This window comes from Mustelus asterias, chromosome 22 (assembly GCF_964213995.1).
Source record: "Mustelus asterias chromosome 22, sMusAst1.hap1.1, whole genome shotgun sequence".
NCBI lineage: Eukaryota > Metazoa > Chordata > Chondrichthyes > Carcharhiniformes > Triakidae > Mustelus > Mustelus asterias.
In genome coordinates, this window is record NC_135822.1 from 29,053,375 (window position 1) to 29,074,800 (window position 21,426).

The 21,426-nt window shown below is 43.7% G+C and overlaps 1 protein-coding gene across 1 annotated transcript in view; it reads left to right on the forward strand.

Moving 5' to 3' along the window:
- rcc2 (regulator of chromosome condensation 2) overlaps positions 1 to 21,426 on the forward strand; it is a 36,640-nt gene that overhangs the window by 1,926 nt on the left and 13,288 nt on the right. The window contains exons 2-6 of the mRNA XM_078239041.1: positions 7,317 to 7,410; positions 10,411 to 10,554; positions 12,001 to 12,132; positions 14,715 to 14,803; positions 15,892 to 16,006. Coding sequence (XP_078095167.1) covers positions 7,317 to 7,410; positions 10,411 to 10,554; positions 12,001 to 12,132; positions 14,715 to 14,803; positions 15,892 to 16,006 — 574 coding nt within the window. The remainder of the gene's footprint in view (positions 1 to 7,316; positions 7,411 to 10,410; positions 10,555 to 12,000; positions 12,133 to 14,714; positions 14,804 to 15,891; positions 16,007 to 21,426) is intronic.

Sequence of the window (21,426 nt, forward strand, 5' to 3'; positions counted from 1 at the left end):
TTGATTAACTCTCCGACTTTTAAAATATATATATTTTTTAAATTTTTTTGAATTTTTCCTCCGTTTCCGCCGCTCCAATTTCCCGCCATTTCTCCGGCGGCGGAGGCGGGCTCGCTGCGCATGCTCCGGCCTCGCCTGTCAATCATCTCTCTTCCCCCCGCCTCCAGTGTCCTCAGCACGGCTCCAAGCAGAGCTATTCAACTCCAGATGCTGCAAACTAGGCATAATGGAGGGATATTGGGACGTCTGCTAATTTTAAAATGCATTTTTTTGCTGCATTTTAAATAATAGTTATATACTTTTGGAATTTTCTCGAAGTCCTTGGTCAGAACTTTACTGGAGAGGCGTATCTTGCATGCATCACCATAGTCTTTTGGTCCATTGGTTATGGTCCTTTGTGAGCTGTGGCTAATTACTTTATATAGGAGCATAGGAATTAAGAGAGACAGCTCCATTTCTCATTGCCACGGGGCACTCGACGCAGAGCTTTTGATTTGATTTATTATTGTCACGTGTATTAATATACAGTGGAAAGTATTTTTCTTGCCCGCTAGACATACAAAGCATATCTTAGGTAGAGAAGGAAAGGAGTGAGTACAGAATATAGTGTTACAGTCATAGCCAGAGTGTAGAGGAACATCAGCTTAATATGCGCGAGGTCCATTCAAAAGTCTGATGGCAGCAGGGAAGAAGCTGTTCTTGAGTCAGTTGGTACATGTCTTCAGACTTTTTCTTTTTCCCGATGGAAGAAGGTGGGAGAGAGTATGTCCAGGGTTTGTAAAACCTCAGGAGGGAATATTGCAACACACGGCATTTTCCTCCGCGTGTTCCGTATTTTCTTGAACAAGCCATCTCTTTGCTGATTTACTATGGCTTGGTGTTGGCAACCCTCTGCTGCTTCGTTATAATGGCCATGAAGGTAATCGGTGGGTGATAGTTGTCTATCGGCTGTGGTTAATTTCTGCAGATGGAAGGCATGAATGGTGCACCTAAACAGAGCCATTTACTGAAACCGCAAGTGATTGAATTTGGAGATGCATGCATGTAGTCTTTCACTCTGCAAATAAATGCATGACTGAGTAAGGATGAGTCCAGTACTAACCAACATCAACTGGTTATAGGAATTAGGAGCAGAAGTAGGATGTCACGGTTTAGCTTAATCAAATCATGGCTGAACTCTCCCTGGTCTCAAATCCACCTCCCAACCTGTTCCCCTTATCCCTTTTTTTAAATTGGAAATATATCTTCTTGAAACCATTCAATGATTCAGCCTCCACCGCACTCTGGAGCAACGAGTTCCACAAATTCACCACCCTCTGTGAGAAATAGTTCCTCCTCATCTCAGTTTTAAAGCTACCGCCTCTCAACCTATACCCGTGACCTCTTGTTCACGATTGCCCCAATAAGAGGAAACATTTGATCTACGTTTACTTTATCAATCCCTTTTAAAATTTTATTTCCCTTTGATCAGATCCCCTCTCATCCTCCAGCGAGTATAAGCCCAAACCGTTTAATCTCTCCTCATCTGTCAACCCTTTCATCCCCGGAATAAATCTGGTGAACCTCCTCGGAACTGTCTCTGATGCAACCACATCTTTCCTCAAATAAGGAGACCAAAACTGGACACAATACTCTAGATGTGGTCTCACCAACACCCTATATAATACCCTTACCTTATTACTCATAATATTGCTCACATATATATATTAAAAAGTTTTATTTTATTAGTGTCACAGGCTTACATTAACACTGCAATGAAGATCCTGTGAAAATCCCCTAGTCGCCGCACTCCTGCGCCTGTTCGGGTACAGAGGGCAAATTTTAGCGTAGCCAATGCACCTTCCCAGCACATCTTTCGGAACATGGGAGGAAACCGGAGTACCCAGAGGAAACCCACACAGGCACTGGGAGAGCGTGCAGACTGCATGGACAAGCTGGGAATCGGACCTGGGTCCCTGGCGCTGTGAGGCAGCAGTGCTAAACCACTATGCCACTGTTTGGTTTTGCATGAAAAACAGCAGTATTCAAATAAAAGTAAAATATTGCACATGTTGGCAATCTAACAAGTGCTGGGAAAACTCAACAGATCTGGCTCCATCGGTGGAAAGAGAAACATAGTTAACATTTGGAGTCCACTGTGAATCTCCTATGGAACTGCAAGAGTTCCAAAGAAGAGACATATTGGATTCAATGTTAACTCTTTGTTTCTCTCTTGGCACGTCTGGCACTTTTCCCGTCGCTTTGTTTTCCCACCAGGGACACTGTTTTGTAGACGAGAGTTAATAAATTTTATATTTGTCCAAAGCATCAATGCTGAGTTGGGAGGGGGTGGAGAAGAGCAAGCTAAATTGAGTAGTAGTAGTTGGGTAAGATTAGCCCCAAGAAGGAAAGAGAAACTGTGGGCGCTCCGCAGTTTTGTGGGCCTGCAGCAGAGTGAATTGAGTCTCGAGATGTTGCAATGACAATTTCTGTATTTCAACACCGTGTGGTTATGGGAGGAGGGACTTGGGGATGCATATTTCAAGCTGAGGGTGGATCAGAGAAATCCTAGGAGCAAAGGCAGAAATCCTGGGTGGAAGACTGAAAGGTTGTTCTTTAGCTCTGCATATTCTAGCTTGCACGCTTTATATTTATTAGAAAGCATAGAATTTAAATGTGCAAGCATTTTCCAAAAGAGTTACCTCTTGGTAGTTGTGTGCTACACAGTTTCTTTTGGTAATTGAATATACCTAGCACCTGGGCTTCAACAGAATTATATTTGAAATAGAGGAAGAAACAAAAGAAGTTGCCCCTTTGATATCTTTGTCTTTGCCCAATTGTTGGACAATTAAATGGTCGGTGCCTGGGTCCCTCCAGAGTCTCGGATCCCTGGATCTGATCTCTGAAGTCCAAGGGAGCAACTTCCTTTTTTCCCATGGAGGCATGAGGATAGATACCTTCTGGTGGCAACACAAAATGACCCAGCAGGGAGGGAATCTGGTTCTGCGGTACTATTCAATTTTTTAAACTAGTATTTTAGTCTGTATAATTGGACAGTACTGTTAAACAAAATTGGAACGTCCAAAGTTCACTCTAGCTGAACTTGCTTGTTTGTGATGTTGCACTGCTGAGTCCTCGTGACTCTAGAAGCCAGTCATAAGACCAGAAGCTGCAAAAGTGGTAGCGAACTCTTATCCCTCCAAATTTCCCTGCCTTGGGTGTGGTGATTGCCCTCTGGTAACTCAGCTAATTATGGTTGATGTCTTGATGGTCAATGCTGGGGGGACTTCAAGCTTGATTCTACCTTGCGTTCACACATGGCAGCCCTTACGTACTTATTCAGGAGAGATCTAGGATGGAACTAGAGGTTTTCCTTGTTCTAAATGGCACAGAGTTAGAGGGAGTGTAGCATAGGTTTACCAGGCTGATTCCTGGGATGGCAAAGAGAGACTAAGTCGGTTGGATTGTATTGATTGGAGTTTAGAAGAGTGATGGGAGATCTCATAGAAACTTAAATTCTAACAGAGTAGATTTAGAATGTTTCTGATGGCAGGGGTGTCCAGAACTAGGGGTCATAGTTTGAGGATAAGGGGTAAACCTTTTAGGATTGAGGTGAGGAGACCCAGAGAGTGGTGAATCTGGAATTCACTATCACAGAAAGTAGTTGAGGCCAAAACATTGTCTGATTTCAACAAGAAATTAGACCTTAGCTTGTGGGTCTAAAGGGATCAAGGGATATTGCGGGGGAAGGCGAGATCAGGATATTGAGTTTGATGATCGGCCATGATCAAACTGAATGGTGGAGTGGGCTTGAAGGGCCAAATGGTCTATCGTGCTTCAAGTTCCTATGTTACCTTTTTGGAATATCAGGGTGTCTATATTGCCTTTGGAAAAATCATCGACATATGAAGGCTCTCTTATGAAGTGAATAACACACAGTACACACCACTGCAGATTTGAGTGCATCTGTGTAGCAGTGACCTTCAACATTGTTTTTTATATGCTTGTGATAATTCTGTAAAAGTGCAACAATTGGCAGCTCTTATTGTTTAAAGTTGCCTATCATGTGAGTGTAGATTTTCTTTTTGTAAATTGTATTAAGGACATTCCACTTTCAAACCTTGCATTCCAATTTGGGTACTGACAATTGTATTTTCCCTCTTAATACTTCAGCCTCATAGAGCCACACACCGCTTCACAAAAGTCGCTTGGTTATTTTGAATATTTTATGTAATTTCAAATGAGTTTTAGGGTAGGAATAAGCATTTAGCTAGGAATCTTTATAGCTTTTCAGGGTGAGATTGAATGATTCAAAGTTGACCCTCCTGTAAATGGAGGGGAGAGTTTGTCCCGAGTCCCAAGAGAGGGTGGCCAACAGAATCTGAAAAGCCTCATGTTTTTGGTATTGCTTGGCCTGAATGGTTGATCTGAGGTGTATCTCTGGAGCATTCTTTGTATTGCAGGCTGCCAGTTGTGATGAGATCGGTCTGTTGGATTTTATGGGGCATATCACAGTAGAGCCTTGGTTGGATGTGTCAGTCCTGGAGATGGCAAAAAATAGACTGGATGAAATGACCCAACCTTCCAACTTCAAGTAGGTCAAGGAAACTGGCACTCTGAGGCTTGTGCATATCTTAGCAAGAAGATACATCATCCAGTGATCACCCATAGGAAATGTATGATAAATAAAAGTACATTTCTGAGGCAATATGCCAAGATGCATGGGATCCTCTCCTGCAGACCCCTCTCCCAGGCATCATGCCAAGCCTCCATAGCCAGAGACCGGCTCCATCCATTGTCTCAACCCAGTGTCTGAAAAATCAGCTCCCAGCTCAAAAGCTCCCAATCTACCCTGACACTAGGCATCTGTCACTAATGTGGAGAATGGCATGTGATCATCCATCAGCAAGTATGGTCTAGTAGCCTAGAATAAGGCATATGCACAAATCAGTAACAACACTTGGTAGCAGGGTGGAGTAGTTTAATATGGCAAAGGATAAACCAAATTGAAAGAAAACAGTTTTTCAATATTAATGATTTTTATTTCTCACAGGATGAAGCCTGCATTGCCATTCACTAATGATGAATGTGTCGTTCCATCCTGTTACAATATATTATAAAGTAACTTCAATACAGATTCTAGAAATCTGAAATAAAAGCAAAACTTGGTTTTACAATGAGTTGGACTTGCATTTTTAATGTAGTTGCAATTTGCCAACACATTCCCCACTGTGTGTTTGCGAAAAGTGTCATTTTACTGTAGGAGTTTTCTGTATGAAATAGGCCACAGATGCACTAAATCTGCCTTGGCCCATCTAATAACTGGTCTCAGGAGATTTCAGAACCAACAGGAAATAGGCCCATTAAAGTAGTTACGTGATCTCTGGCAGTGAGGGCCAGATCATACAATGCAGGGAAATGGCAGCACTTGGCAACATCATTAAAAATAGGCTTCACATGCAGCTTATGAGCCCCTCGTCACAGTGCCATTTTGTGTTCTGATCATCTACAGCGCAAATGGATGCCTTGTAAGACGTGCCTTTGTCTTTTAGTCTGAGGGAGCTAGCCCGATCAACGGGAGCACTGACTCATGGAAGATTTTCGTTACTGTTTTGATGCTGATGCTGAAAATAAACCTACAGAAGTGGGTTGATCCATATTTAGATTTTTTTTTAACAGGGCTGTTTTTGGAAGGTGTTTTTTTTTAAAGGAGCGTGTCAGAGGTTTTGACATGCAGATGAAATCATAAGCTAAAGACTTGTGGGAAGTTCTGTTGTGCCAATTTCTAGGGCAAATCTTCTATCATTCTACGAACTAAACGTTCTTTTTGATCCTGAAACGTGGTGGGTTTGTCCGTTGGCTTTGGCACACAGAAGATTGGCATGCCAATTTATCTCAAATAGCAGCAACCAAATCACGTAACTTGCCAAAAATGGCATTTAAAAAGCTGCAAGTATCTAAACAGGAACACTATGTTGGAAACATGGTGGTTAGTCAATATCAGTAGTTACCACTCCAGGACAGAACCTTATTTCAGATTTCAGCCACGTAGGTTTCTTCTGTCCAACAAATGGCAATAACTGGAACATAAAACAAAAATGCTGGAATAACTGCAGATCTGGCAGCATATGTGGAGCGAGAGAAGCAGGGGAGGTGATGACTGAGTAGTATTATTGCTAGACTATTAATTCAGAAACTCAGCTGATGTTCTGGGGACCCGGGTTCGAATCCCGCCACGGCAGATGGTGGAATTTGAATTCAATAAAAAATATCTGGAATTAAGAATCTACTGATGACAATGAAACCATTGTCAATTGTCGGAAAAGCCCATCTGGTTCACTAATGTCCTTTTTAGGGAAGGAAATCTGCCATCCTTATCTGGTCTGGCCTACATGATCCATATTTAGATTTTTTTTTAACAGGGCTGTTTTTGGAAGGTTTTTGTTAAAGGAGCGTGTCACAGAGTTTTTGACATGCAGATGAAATCATAAGCTAAAGACTTGTGGGAAGTTCTGTTGTGCCAATTTCTAGGGCAAATCTATTACAATTCTACGAACTAAACGTTCTCTTTGACCCTGAAACGTGGTGGGTTTGTCCGTTGGCTTTGGCACACAGAAGATTGGCATGCCAATTTATCTCATAGTAGCAACCAAATCATGTAACTTGCCAAAAATGGCCACAGCAATGTGGTTGGCTCTCAACTGCCCTCCAAGGGCAACCTCGGGATGGACAATAAATGCTGGACAGCCAGCGACGCCCACGAATGAACAAAAAGAATTAATGTTTTCAGTCTCTGACCTTTCACCAGGGCTCTGTATCTTTCTTCAAAGACCTGCTGAGATGTTCTAACATTTTCTGTCTTTATTTTCGATTTCCAAGATCAGTGGTATTTTGTCTTCATACTAGCAATACTGAGTGGAGGCCTGTGTGGAACGCAAGTACCAGAATAGACCAGTTGGATTGAATGGCCTGTTTCTGTGCTGAAAATTCCATGTAATTCCATATCCTTCAAAAGCATTCTATTGTTTTTGTTGGTTTGGCTTTGCATTTCTGAGAGTGGGAGAGATGGACCGAGTGATTTGTTACTAAAACTGTCCTTGTCAAAGGTTTTGGATCTAACGGTGCTGATGTAAATAGACTGAGAAACCATGTGCTAGTTCTGATGTTTCCCCCCCACAGGCTGTATTTTAATCTTAAAACCCATCACCTCAGATCTCTGTATGAAAGAACATGGTATATGACTGTCGTCTCCTGTTTTTCCCCCTACAATTTACTGCTGTGACTGGTATTTGTGATCCCTTGTGCTCCTGAATATTTCTCTCAATGCTTTCCCACAGAAACTGGAAGGATCTAAGTGCAAAGGTCAGCTTCTTATCTGTGGAGCCACAAACTGGGACCTGATTGGCCGCAAAGAAGTTCCTAAGCAACAAGGTAGGACAGTGCACTTCGGAATGTGAAGCTATGTCTTTTTGGCAAGTCTGAACACATGGGGCAAGAAATGGAGTTAATTTGCGCCTGTGTTGTGAGCCCTTAGAATTCACATGCTGTTGGGGGTGAGAGCAGGACAGGCTGCTGGAAGAGGGAGAAGAAGGGATTCTCAGCAACAGACCAAAATCTCAATAGATGAAATGCTTGAACCTCAATAAGAACATTCTCACTGGCATCTGCCACAACATTTCATTCTCTTGCCAAAGACAAGTGGGTGGAGCAAGCACACTGGTTTGTTAGGGGTGTAGAGTGTCATTGCCACACATAACTTGCAGACATCATAGATTACCTCTGTCCTGTTCTGGAACTGAAATGTATTCCTCTCTCTCGGGGTTCAGTTGGCAGTGAATCACATAGGTTATGCCAGGTATCTGGGCAGCAGTCTTGAATCCTTTCTGTAGCAGTCTGTTGTGCTACCTGCTGTTAATCCACCATGCCAAAACCAAGAGTTGCTACTAGGTGATGAGGACCCGGCTGTTGTGCAATGAAAGAGCAGATCATTGGTATGCTGAAACAATGCTACCGTCGCCTGGACCATTCTAGAAGAGCCCTCCAGTACCTGGTAGATACTGCCCAACCTTGCTATCATGAGATGACCGCTCTTGCAGTAGCTATACAACGAGTAGCTGGGGAAAGTTTAAAGTTATTTATTAGTGTCACAGGTAGGCTTACCTGAATACTGCAATGAAGTTACTGTGAAAACCCCCTTGTCGCCACGCTCTGACGCCTGTTCGGATACACTGAGAGAATTTGGCATGGCCAATGCACCTAACCAGCACGTCTTTCGGACTGTGGGAGGAAGCTGGGGCATCCGGAGGAAACCCACGCAGACACGGGAAGAATGTGCAGATTCCGCACAGACAGTGACCCAAGCCAGGAACCGAACCAGGGTCCCTGGCGCTGCGAGGCAGCAGTGCTAACCATTGAGCCCACGAGCAGGAAAGAAGGAGGCAACCAACACAGCGTCTTTTTGCCTAGGCTGTGAAGAACTTCTCCCAAATGCAATATTAGCAACTGCAACCCCAATTTCACCATTAACAAACTGTTCTGCGCCTTCCCTTCGTCACTATCACCGCACCCGACGACCATGCAAAAATCAAAGCCTAAAACAAACATTCCAGACCAAATTTATAATTGAAATCCGACCAAAATGCATACAAAAGTTAATAATTGCCCTTGTGCATTCTCTTCATGCCTGTCTCCCTTGTTCCTTTTCCTGTCCTAGTGTTCCTATGTAGTCCAACCCCACTGACTGCAGCGTGGGGAGTGGAAGGTTGCTGATTTTTGTGGAAGAGGCTGCAGGTAACTGGAGGGAAATCTGAAATGCCTGGCTTAGGACTGCGCCATATCTGTATGGGCAGCAGCTGCCTGGGCTGGCTAACAAGCAACCACAAGAGCATTGGTGAGACTAAATCGACTACCCTTGGGCACCATCTCCGCTATCTGAATTAACCTGCTGGAGGACAGATGTGACTCTTTGCAGACGAGTCCACAACCCACGGTGACAGCAACCTGAGTCTGGATGGCAGCAAGCTGTCCCTTGAAAGACACCAATCTTTGGATAAGGTATGAGGGTTCTGTCGTTATCAGTGATTTCATCCCCACCTTTTGGGTGCGGCCTCAGCAATGGCCGTACCAATAAAAGCCAATGTGCTGCATGACAGCTCAGACGTGCAGGTTCACCTCCAGCTTCTTGCTGCTACTTCTGGTTGTGTATAAACTTTCTCTTCAGAGAGGGAAGTGTGCCACTGGGTGTTTTGGAATCTGTTTACCTGATAGGACTGTCATGCTTGAATAACCAGCAGTGCGTGCAACAGTGAGGATATGGGTGTGATACTTACAGTAGTAATCAAGCATATGGATGTCAGATATGAGCCCTGATTTGACAGATTTGTGGTAGTTCAGTGATTGGAGGTGTGGAACATTGAGCAGTGCCCGAGGTCGGTGGTACAGTTGATAGGCTATGGCATTTGAAGCTGAATCCACTGATCTTAACTACTTTTGTGAGGTCATTTGGACTACTTGTGGCATCACATCCAGGTCCTCGGCCAGGCTTCTGGCATAAACCTCCATGGCAATTTTCTGAGTGTTCTGAGCATGTGTTGAGGGCCCCCTGGACCACTGTGGATACAGGACACGTCCTCCTCTTCCCACCTCCTCAACTAGGACTGCTTGTTCAGCATCCAGAAACCTTGGGAGCTATGCTGTGATGTTTTTTCAATGTTTCCTGGGTAACTGTCTGCACCTGCTTCAAACACAATGCTAGTTTTAGATGGTGCTAGCTACTCGCGCTATTGGCCCCCTGTTGATATAGGCAGCCAGTCAATAGTGTGGTTGCTGCTGGCTGGAGGCTGAAATCATTTGAAGTGAGCAGGCAGCAAGACATTGATCGCGATGCAACATCTTGCCAGTGGGCACAGGCTAATTGTATATCTGCCTGTTTACAGGGCTGTTGAAATTGGCCCCCATCTGCCTCAAATTGCTCCTACTTGCAGTTTACTTAAATTCTAACGGTGAATGATACAAGCCTCCAATAACTACTGAATTCTAGAGCTGAGACTTGCATGAGAATCCGTTTCATTAAATTGCTTAATTTGAATTGCATCTGTATACTTATTAGTGATTTGGAGTTAAATATTACAAATTATCAAATAGAGTTGTATAGTGGTGGACTTCTCTCGACTGTTTTTATTAGATAACCATTTTATTTACAGTGTGCACATTGATTCTCAATCAGTGGTAATATGGTTGATTTTTTATTTTGAAGTGCAACTTTGGTGACCACAATGTTTACCCAAGTCTGTTAATTACTGTAATCACGGAGCCAGCAATTTTCTGTTTGTGATGGAAAAGTGAACAAAATGTCAGCCGGGCAATTATGTTGTGTTTTATTTGAATGTGTTTGGCAATGGCTTGTAGCTAAACTCGCTTTAATTGTTTCAGCTGCATATCGAAACCTGGGGCAGAATCTGTGGGGCCCAAATCGTTACGGATGTCTCTCAGGAATACGGGTACGGACGGTGTCATCAGGATCATGTGCTGCTCACAATCTCATCATTACAACAGAAGGGAAGATTTGGAGCTGGGGTGAGTAGCCAGATGTAGAACGAGAGAGATCTTGTAAAAGCGCTGTAGCTGGATTGAGCTTCTACCTTGAATCAGCTGTCAGCAACTGACTGACACTAATTTTCTTATCAAGTTTGCATTCAAACGCACTTATAGCATTTAACTACCTTTTTTAAAAGCTGAAAATGACATCCTGAAAGACTTGACTTCTTATTTGGAAGAAGGTGAATTCTTCCTTCCTCCGTCTTGCTGTTCAACCTGGCATGTGTGGAATTTGCAGCGCTGAAATGGATCATTTGACCCAAATGGTCCATACTTCTGTTCATACTCCCCACAAGCCTCCTCCCAGTCCTTTTCATCTAGCCCTGATAGCATGGCCCCCTACGCTTCTTTCTCATGCTTTCTAGTGATTGCACTAGGAAAGGTGCAGAGGAGATTCACCAAGATGTTGCCTGGGTTGGAATCTTTCAGCAATGAAGAGAGGCTGGTTAGCCTGGTGTTCCTTGGAGCCGAGAAGGCGAGAACCTGATCGAGGTGTACAACATTATGAAGGACGTAGATGGGAAGAAACTTTTCCCCTTCATAGAAGGGCCAATAAACAGGGGACGTAGATTTAAGGTAATGAGCAGGGAACATAGAGGGGACTTGAGGAAAAAACAGGGTGATGGGAATCTGGAATTCACTACCTGAAAGGGTGGTAGAGCCAGGAACCCTCACAATGTTTAAGAAACATTTAGTTGAGCACTTGAAACACCATAATGTACAAGGCTACAGACCAAGTGCTGGAAAATGGGATTAGAACGGATAAGAGTTTGGCCGGCGCAGGTGGGCTGAAGGGCTTCTTTCTATGCTGTAAAACTCGAGTCTGACTAAATTAATCAATGCTACAGTCCTCAATTATTTGCAGCGAGTTCCCTGTTCTAATCAGTCTCCGGGTAAAGAGGTTTCCCCTGAATTTCTTGTTTGACTTATTAGTGTCCATCTTGTATTTATGGCCCCTAGTTTCTTTTGGTCTCCCACAGTTCATGGACAGCCTTCCTGTTAAAGGCACTCTGACCCGGCGTTGGAAAGGAGGGGCCCCACTGTGAGCCAACTTGCCCTACATACACACTCCCTGCACCCGCCCCTCCCCTCCCCTGTGAACCCCCCTCCTACTATCACTCCCCTGTGCCTAGGTCCGTGGCAATCCTCTGCTTTGGGTAGTTGTAGGACCTGCAGCAGCCGCTGCCTCCTTGGTGGCACTGTCGAGCAATGAAAAGTGCGACTTCCACCCCCGAGGCCCTTTGACCCTGGGGAAGCCCCACCTCTACCCAGTTCAGTGCTTGATTGGCCTTCGCGAAAAGGGGGCAACATGGTACTCGCCAAACCAGCAACCGCGACCCATGCTGACTGCGTTAAATGTCGCCTACCCTGTGTACTCGAGGCTATTTTAAAAATGTTCTTTATCCTTCTTTTCCCTTCTCTTAGGTCGAGGAGAGAAAGGTCAGCTTGGACACGGTGACACAAAGCGCGGAGAGGTCCCTAAACTCATTGAGGCCCTCAAAGAGCAGACAATAGTTGCAGGAGCTTGCGGACGTAATCACAGTCTCTGTTTAACAGGTAACTACCAGAGCATGTGGGAGGCCTGAAAAGTTGTTATAACATCATAATGAGCAATGATTGTATTTTGCAGTAAAGCACGTGGCGTTATCCCTTAGGGAAGATTGCCGTATTCCAGATAAGGCTAGTATTTAATATATGCCTAAAACTTGCTCTTCTATTAGAATTTCTACGAGAAGTTTCAGTATTTAAACTCATTCGTCACCTTCAAGTTCTGGAATATTGAGGGCTTCTCTGCACCAGAATTATAAATAATTGTCTATATATAATATATCATAGAGCAAAGAAACATTACTAAGATGTCATTTAAGGTACTCTTATCTGAAAAGTAGCAACTGCATTGTATGGTGTTTAATGAGTGCAGCAACAACATACAAAGGGGATTACAGAACATTCTGAGCAGTGGCAGCTGTTTCATCCTTCCAACAAGGCCAAATTTGTTACTAGTGACAGTGAACCATTTTGCCTCTTCCCTCTGCAGTTTGCATGGTTGGATATCTTTTAAAGTTACACGGCAATTTTAAAGTTACAAGTTATAGGACTCTAGACTGCCCCTTCCAAGACACACGAGGGGTCTTGAAGTAGAATGCCCACATTCTCAAAAGTGTCTCTTGTGAGATGCTGGTCCAAGAATAGAAGACACATTGGAACAGATTTAGGCCTTGAGGTAACGGGAGGAAATTCTGTGTAACGGTCATGCTAAACATGCTTTTAATTGGGTGTTTAGATCTGTAACATTGCTCGCTAAGACGTTCAGGCGTTTTTTTTTCATCTTCTGCATGGCAAACCTCTGTCTAATCCTATTTGATTGAATTTAAATCTTGTGGGTTTTAAAATCTACCACTGGAGCTTAAAGTTGAAAGGCTTCAGCACAGAGCTCAATGATGTCCATTTTATTCGAGAGGAAATGAAGCAAAGCACTTGATGTGGGGGTCCCTTGGCTGATTGTTGCCAGATCCATGTGTTTAATTTCCTGTTCATTGAAGTGGCTGGCTGTCTTCTGGGTGCTATGGTGCAAGCTTTTCATCTATACGTTTCCCTGCAAGCAACAGTTCTGATATCTGATGTGGAACACAAAAGTCTACCGAACTTACCTATTTAGTTACCTTCTCTTGAGGTTTCAGGGCCGTGCCTGAGCATGCGTTTTTTTTTGTTCTGTGCTTCGCGTAGCTTTTAGCCTCAGAACTCTGTCGGGGTATTAATACAACTGCAGGTCAATTAGCCCAAAAGGTCCCCAGTACTTTGCTGAATCAGCCAATAGATGCTACAATTGGCCCCCGTACCCCCAGGCAATGAGATGGAAAATATTTGGCTGCTTACCAATGATTTCTGTTGAAAAGCGTACAGTGGTCAGAGTGACTTGCAGGGGCCAGGGGATAAGACCCGGGCCTTGTGGGTCTCACCGGGACCTTTGGTAATTCACTGAGCCATTAGACAGAGGGTTTCGTATGAAAAACTGCAAATGATTTGTAACTGCACGTGCAACAGCTGTTATAGCATTTTAAATAACAAATATACTAAGGGAGTTACCCTTGCAAACCTTTTTAATCTGTACTGGACAAAATGTAACATAGGAAAGTTTTCAAAATGCTTGCCAGTTGTCACTGTGTAAAATAGTATCTATCCTAATCGCATAACCTTGGATCAGAATAACGGCTGTTTAATTGTATCTGTATTCTGATTTCTTCCCTGCTGGTAGACAAGAAAAGGGAGTGATTCTGACTTGGCTGCAGTCGAATGTATTCAAAAACTAATTGCCCTGTTGCTGCAAAACAAGCTTTTGTTCTAATTTTTTTTCTCTCTGCTCCTGAAGGAGCTAATCTGTGCTATGGTATAGTTTAACTGCTATCAGTGTTTAGGTGCCTTGTCTGTAAAGCCCCAGGCATCGAAATAAAGATTAGTGGTTCAGTTGACCTCCATTTTCTCTTTTACCTGATGTCAGACAGCTTGTTGCCAGCAGAATTTACTTGATAAAACTGTCATAAGTGAGGCACTTGCCTGCTTTTCTTTCTCCCTTTCTCTCGAATGTATAGATCAATTGTCATAACTCGGCCATAAGTTTGCACGTTCGCCCCGTGTCTGTGTGGGTTTCCTTCGGGTGCTCCGGTTTCCTCCCGCAGTCCGAAAGATGCATAGGTTAGGTGGAGTGGCTAAATTGCCCCACAGTGTCCCAAGATGTGCAGATTAGGGAGATTAGCAGGGTAAATATGTGGGGTTGCAGGGAGTGGGTCTGAATAAGATGTTCTGTCGGAGAGTCGGTGCAGACTGGATGGGCTAATTGACCACCTTCTGCACTGCAGGGATTCTATGATTTATGACCAGAAGTTGAGTTGAGGGGAGGTAGATCTGATGAAAAACAACCCTAAGCAAGTCATCAGTTTCAACGCTGGAGTTCTAAATGAACAACATGAGCATGGGGAGCTCTGTAAAATTGTGCCAGTTCTTGATAAGCTGACTATATCCAGTATGTAGCTATTCATGAATGTCTGTCATGATGTTGCTTGTAATCCTGTTAATTCCCTTCATTGAAGACTGATTCTTTTTGTAATTACTAAGTTGTCTTAACTTCTAACTGTTTCTAGAAAATGGAACCGTTTTTGCCTTTGGTGAGAACAAAATGGGACAGCTTGGTCTCGGAAATCAGACTGAAGCGGAACCCTGCCCTTCGCAGGTAAACCAACCCCCAATCAACCTGACCAACTCTCTTCCTGATGAATATTATCCAGTCTCTGCCTGCTCGCTATTTCTTATTTTCTCTTTTTTTTAATGTTGGGCTTGCACTGATTCCCTAGATATTAGAAGCTCTATGGAAACTTGCTCAAGTGAACCACACTTAATGTGTTTATTGAATGTTAACAGGGCTGTTGTACTGTGACATGGCAGCCATACCTGATCTTGGCCTCTCCATGTCCACGTATGCATTTCCAAGCTGAAACTGAACCTTTCTCTTGCCTTTTACTTTAGTTGCGTGTCTTATCCTGTTCCCCTCTCTTGGATGTGGGTGTTTTATTTTGTAGTTTTTACAGGCATTGCAGTAGCAGCAACGTAGTATCTACTGAACATCTGTATTGAAATACTGCCATTTCATGTCCCATTACATTAGGTTAATGAACAGTAAAGCCAGTGGCATTAACATTTTCTGGCATTAATAGTAATATTGATGTGCTACTGGTTTAGGAGCACAAAAGCGGCTGCAGATTTTTATATATTTGAAAACATCAGTGCCCTGCACCTTGTGCTGCTAGGCAACATTATGTTCAGTATCTTTATCTTCTTTTGAATTGAAGCTGGGTTATATTGAATGGGCAGTTGGAAAAGTACAGTATCCTAAATTAATCCACAAAACAGAGGTTTTAAAGGCTTGTTGTGGCCTTCCTTCGCTTGTTTGTTAGCTTCTAAGCACATTTTCCCCCAAATATTTTTGTACTTGCTCGCAAAAGTTGTGGGGAGGGTTAAGCAAAGTTCATATATATATATTTACGTCATAGCAGCCTGTGCTACATAGTAAGCTATGATTAAGGGTGTGACTGAAGATACAGTTATTGTCAAAGCAAATTATTTTTGGGATCAAATAAAATATGTTTTGTTCCCTGATCCACAGAACAACCAGTTAGGCTATCGGGAACATAGAAAAATAAATTAATTTAGTGCGCTTTGAAACAGTGCTACAGTAAACTTCCTTTTATATACTGAGAATTGTGTTACCAACCAGTGGATCAATCAATTAGCTTGTTTATGCTCTTGTCATTTTTTTTTCAGATAATGTACAATGGCCAGCCAATTGTAAAAATTGCCTGTGGTGCAGAATTCAGTATGATTGCTGACTGCAAAGGGAACCTGTATTCATTCGGTCATCCAGAGTACGGCCAGCTTGGTATGTATGTGCATGTGTTTTTAAACATAATGGGTGGAATTTTCGAGTCCCACCCGCCACGGGAATCGTAGTTGGGTGGGACTCGGACCACGCAAAGGTCTATTGATCTCGGGTGGGATTTTCCGGCCTTGGGGCGAGCACGGCTGGAAAACTACGTCCAATATGTCTTGGCACTTGATCTTTCCTCAAATGCCATCCCCACTATTGCACACCTCAGACCACTTGTACGTTTGCACACAAAAAGCCCGCAAGTTGATTGATCATCCCATGCTGTGTGTGGGGTCGGGTCCCCACTGTGTGAATTGACTGGTGCGTTTGCCAGTATGAATAAATGCACCTTTTAAAGGAATTCACTGGTTGTGAAGTGCTTTGAGATGACCGGAGGTCTTGGGGGGACGATGTAAATCCAAGTTTTTTGCTTAATGCCCTATTGCCAATTTTTAAATGGAGTCTGATGCATCCTTCTGATTAATGCAGCATGTTCAATTGTCTGTTTTATAAGAATGGAATCATGGACTGGTTGCAGCACAGAAGGAAGCCATCCAGTCTGCCATGTATTTGCTAGCCTTCTGGAAGAGCCACTCTTATTTTCTCCGGAGCCCTACAAATTTTCTCACTTTAGACAATTATCTAATTCTCCTTCAAGGCTTCGATTAAATCCACCTCCATCACGTTCTCAGTCACTGCATTCCAAATCCTAGCTATGTGCTACATTTCTTGTTTTTCCTCATGTCACAGTTGTTTCTTTTGTTAGTCCCTTAAGCTGGTGTGCTCCGTTTCTTGACTCTTCTGCCAACAAACAGTTTCTCTCTATCTACTCTGCTCTGATCATTCATGATTCTGGATGCCTCTACTCTCAATCTTCTCCAAAGAGAACAGCCAAGCTTCTCTGGTGTATCTATGTAGCTAAAGTCCCTCATCACAGCAATCTAAACCTTTCCAGCACCATCTCTAATGCCCTCACATTCTTCCTAAAGTCTGGTGCCCAGCATTGGACACACTACTCCAGTTGAGGTGGAACCAGTGTTTTATAAAGCTTCACCATATCTTCCTTATTCTTGAACTCTGTGCCCCTATTTACAAAGCCCAGGGCCTGTGTGCCTTATTAACTGCTAACTCTACCTACCTTGCTACCTTCAATGATTTATGCACATATACCCCCCCCCCCCCCCCCCCAGGTCCCTCTGCTCTTGCATCCCTCTAGAATTGTACTCTTAAGTTTACATTGCCTCTTCTCATTCTTCCTCCTTTACTGTATCACTTTGCATTAATTTCACCTGCCAATCGTCTATCTTTTCCATCAGCCTGTCAATGACCTCTTGTAGTTTAGTGCTACCCCCACAGTTAATGATACAAATGTTGTCATCTGCACTTTTTGAAATTGTGCTCTGCACCCACCCAAATCTAGTTGTTAATGTTGATAAAAGCAGTGGTCCTCGCACCAACGCCTGGGGAATCCCATTCTATACTTTCCTGCAGCCCAAAAAAGAAACTTCATCGCTATCTGCTTTCACTCAGACAGAACAAAGAACAATACAGCACAGGAACAGGCCCTTCAGCCCTCCAAGCCCACGCCACTCCCTGGTCCAAACTAGACCATTCTTTTGTATCCCTCCATTCCCACTCCGTTCATGTGGCTATCTAGATAAGTCTTAAATGTTCCCAGTGTGTCCGTCCTTCTGATATCCGCGTTAAACCTCCTCTCTCTCTCTCTCTCTTCCTTCCCCCCCCCCCCCCCCCCCCCCCCCCCTCCTCACCTTGAACCTACCCCTCGTGAACGTCACCACCGATCTGGGAAAAAGCTTCCCACCGTTCACCCTATCTATGCCTTTCATAATTTTATACACCTCTATTAGGTCACCCCTCATCCTCCGTCTTTCCAGTGAGAACAACCCCAGTTTACCCAATCTCTCCTCATAACTAAGCCCTTCCATACCAGGCAACATCCTGGTAAACCTCCTCTGCACTCTCTCTAACGCCTCCACGTCTTTCTGGTAGTGTGGCGACCAGAACTGGGGGCAGTATTCCAAATGCGGCCGAACCAACGTTCTAGACAACTGCAACATCTTTGTTCCATCACTTGGGCAAGGCTCGTAAAATCCCACCTGAGGCCAACGGAGAATTCTGTTCTGCGAGCCTCGCCCGCCCCGATTCTGGCCTTTGTCTCCGTTCTACCCCAGCAGAATAATGGGGGCAAAAAATATTTCCGTCGTGAGTCTTATGAATCTTCTCACTTTGTGGGTCCACTAACTTTGATTTTTCATGAATCAAAGATGAAAGGGAGCGAGAGAACAGCTATTTCAGTTGCTTCCAAGGTTGCAGCACTTGACCCCCGGAATGATTTTCAGTGTGAAAGCTAGCACCGCGATAAAGCAATTCAATTTATTAATCTGTTGCACATTGTTGGCCTGTGTTTCCCTCTTCCACTCGGTGAACATCACCACTACTGCACTGAAGGGCGGGTTGCCCACATTCAAAAACAAACTCGCAGAGGAATCATTAACTGCTTTTAATGAGTGTTTCACACATGACCAGTGTGTAAGATCAGTGGCAGATTGAGACTATTAGAGTCGTTATCTGGTGTTGATGTTCATCTCCTTGATCTGTGTGGATATGAGTTTCATGAAGTGCAGTTTAATGAGCTGGAACAGGATTCCATTTAGTTTTCTGAGCTTGGAATGTGTTTTTTTCCATCTCCAAAGGACCAGGGGAGCCTGAAGAATTGCTTCTGTCCCCACCCCTCCCTCTCCTGCACGTAACAGTACTGGTGCTGGAGACAGCATATAATATAAATGAGGATGTACTGGTGGATTTTTCAGTACAGCCAGATCTTTGTTTATTACTACTTGTTTCTTGGTGTGTGTATAGAGTGGGCAGAGCCCTCTGCCTGGTCATACAAATGAGCAATGTGCCTTCCTTATCACTGGCCTGTTTCAACTTGCCCCTGACAGTTGCAGGAAAGCTCCAATGATAGCGTTCAGTTTTTCTGCTGAATTCCACTCCAGCTGCAATTTCAGAACATTAAAAATATTGCAATGAACAGTATCAGGGAAATTCACAGATTAAAGGGCATGGTTACAGCGCAGAAGGAGGCCAATCCACTCATCGTGTCTGTGCTGGCTCTCCAAAGAAGTAATTCACCTGGAGTCACTCCCCCATCTTTTATCCCCGTAGCCCTACATATTCTTCCTTTTTGGATAACAATCCAATTTCTTCTTGAATGTTGCAACTGAACCTGCCTCCTTCACACTGTCAAGTAGTGCATTCCAGACTTTAACCCCTCACTGTGTTTTTTAAAAAATAGCTCTTCCTCCGTGTCACCATTGCTTCTTTTGCTAACTACCTTAAATCTGTGCTCTCGATCCTTCCATCCACGGGAACTGTTTTCCCTGATCTACTCTGTCCAGACCACTCATGATTTTGAACACCTCTATCAAATCTCCTCTCTGCCTTCTGCAAGGAGAACAATCCCAATTCCCATCTAGCTGCACAGCTGAAGTTCCTCAGCCCGAGAACTATTCTCATGAAAACTTTACACTTTTTTTACAAGAAATAATTGGTTGGCTTGCTTGTAGCAAACACACTGCTGAATGGCTTGTTACTATGCTGTACGTTTTATGTATCTGTGCTTTACTTTTTTTTTTGAATGTGTGCATTAACTAAGAAACATGTTTTTCAGGCAGTAGAAATGTGGGACTTGATGCTGCTTTTTTTTTGTTTAGTAAAGGTATCAATTTTTGCTACTACTTGGGATGTGAGCATCGCTGGCAAAGCCAGCATTCATTGCCCAACCCGACATTGCCCCTGAGAAGATGGTGGTGAGTTGCCGCCTTCAACTGCTGCAGTGTCTGTGGTGTAGGTGCACCCACAGTGCTGTTAGGGAAGGAGTTCCAGTCTTTTTTTTTCCAGTGACAGTGAAGGAATGGCGATATAGTCCCAGTCAAGATGGTGTGGCTTGGAGGGGAACTTGCAGGTGGTGGTGTTTCCATGCATCTGCTGCCCTTGTTCTTCTAGGTGGTAGAGTTCGCGGGTTTGGAAGGTGCTGTCGAAAGAGCATTGGCGAGCTGCTGCACTGCATCTTGTATGAAGCAAGGGTAGGAAAACAGAGTTGTGGTGCAGATCAACCAAGATCTAATTGAGGTTGAATGGCCTATTCCATTGTCCTTCAGTGCAAGAGAAGGGCAAATTTACTTTGTGTTGGAGCCAGAGATGCTGACATGGGTACTTGGTTTGTGCAGCAGAGGGGCAATAAATGCAACCTCCCTGATGTCTTTGCTGGTAAAATGTGGGCTGTAACCAAACAGACCCAAAAGTCAATGGCTTGATCCCTGTAATGTGTTAGCTGATCTGTGTCAGTAAGCACATTCTTATTGTCCTCACTGGCCATGGAGGGGCCTGGTCATCATCGAGTACCTTCTGCTGGAAATGATACATGTATGACTTTTAAGTGAGACAGGTAATGATGCCTCCCAGCAATTGCTGTCTGAGCTCCTACGCGCGCACAGGGGTCTTCTAACAACGTCCTAGCACGTGTCACTAGCTAAGCCAGGGGAGAGAACTGGGCTGTGGAAGCAGGAGGAGAAAGTGGTGACTATGTGAGCACCTCTGGTTAAAACATTGGGTTGAAAGAAATGTGATTTGGATAATGGTAACCAGATTCATAATCAAAACCTAAATATATATTACCCAAGGTTTTTTTTTCTGCCAGTTTTTCGTCTTCTACTGTATCAGAATGGAGCTGGAGAAATAGCTAAAACTTCATTTCAGACGCTGTAGGATATGTACAGTGCTCCTCGATTCCTGCTGTTCCCCTAATCTAATTTCACTGCTTGGCTTACAATGTATTTAGCACCTTGTGCTGGTGGTCCTTGCGTAGTGTTTTGAAAAAAAAAACTCAACATTGTGCTAACTTCCAAATTATGGGTTGTTTCAATGGGATGAATATTTAAAATCTCTCTTTTGTTAAAATAATGAAGCAGTTCTATCAATAGGGGAGCCCAAAATTCGGATCCTATGTTTCTACACCAGCTGTGATCGTGTTAAATGGCGCACCAGGCTCAAAAGGGCTCAATTGCTCCTAATTCTAATGTTCCTATGTAAGGTGGTTAATAAACACTACGAGAAATCTGTTTACCAAAAGTACAGGAAGAATATGGAAATTTCCTCCTCGTGAGTAGGGGAAATGCGTTGATGCATTTGGATCTGTGCATGAGGCAGAAAGGAAGAGAAGAGTATGCTGTTGAGGGGGGGGGAGGAGTTGAACTAACCCAAGATGGGGCTGGCATAGGCCTTTTGGGCCAAATGGCTCATAAACAAAGCTGGGTGGGAGTGAGAGCTGTAAGGAGGATGCAGAGATCCTTCAGTGTGACTTGGACAAGTTTGAATGAATGGCTGATGCACTATAACTTAGATAAATGTGA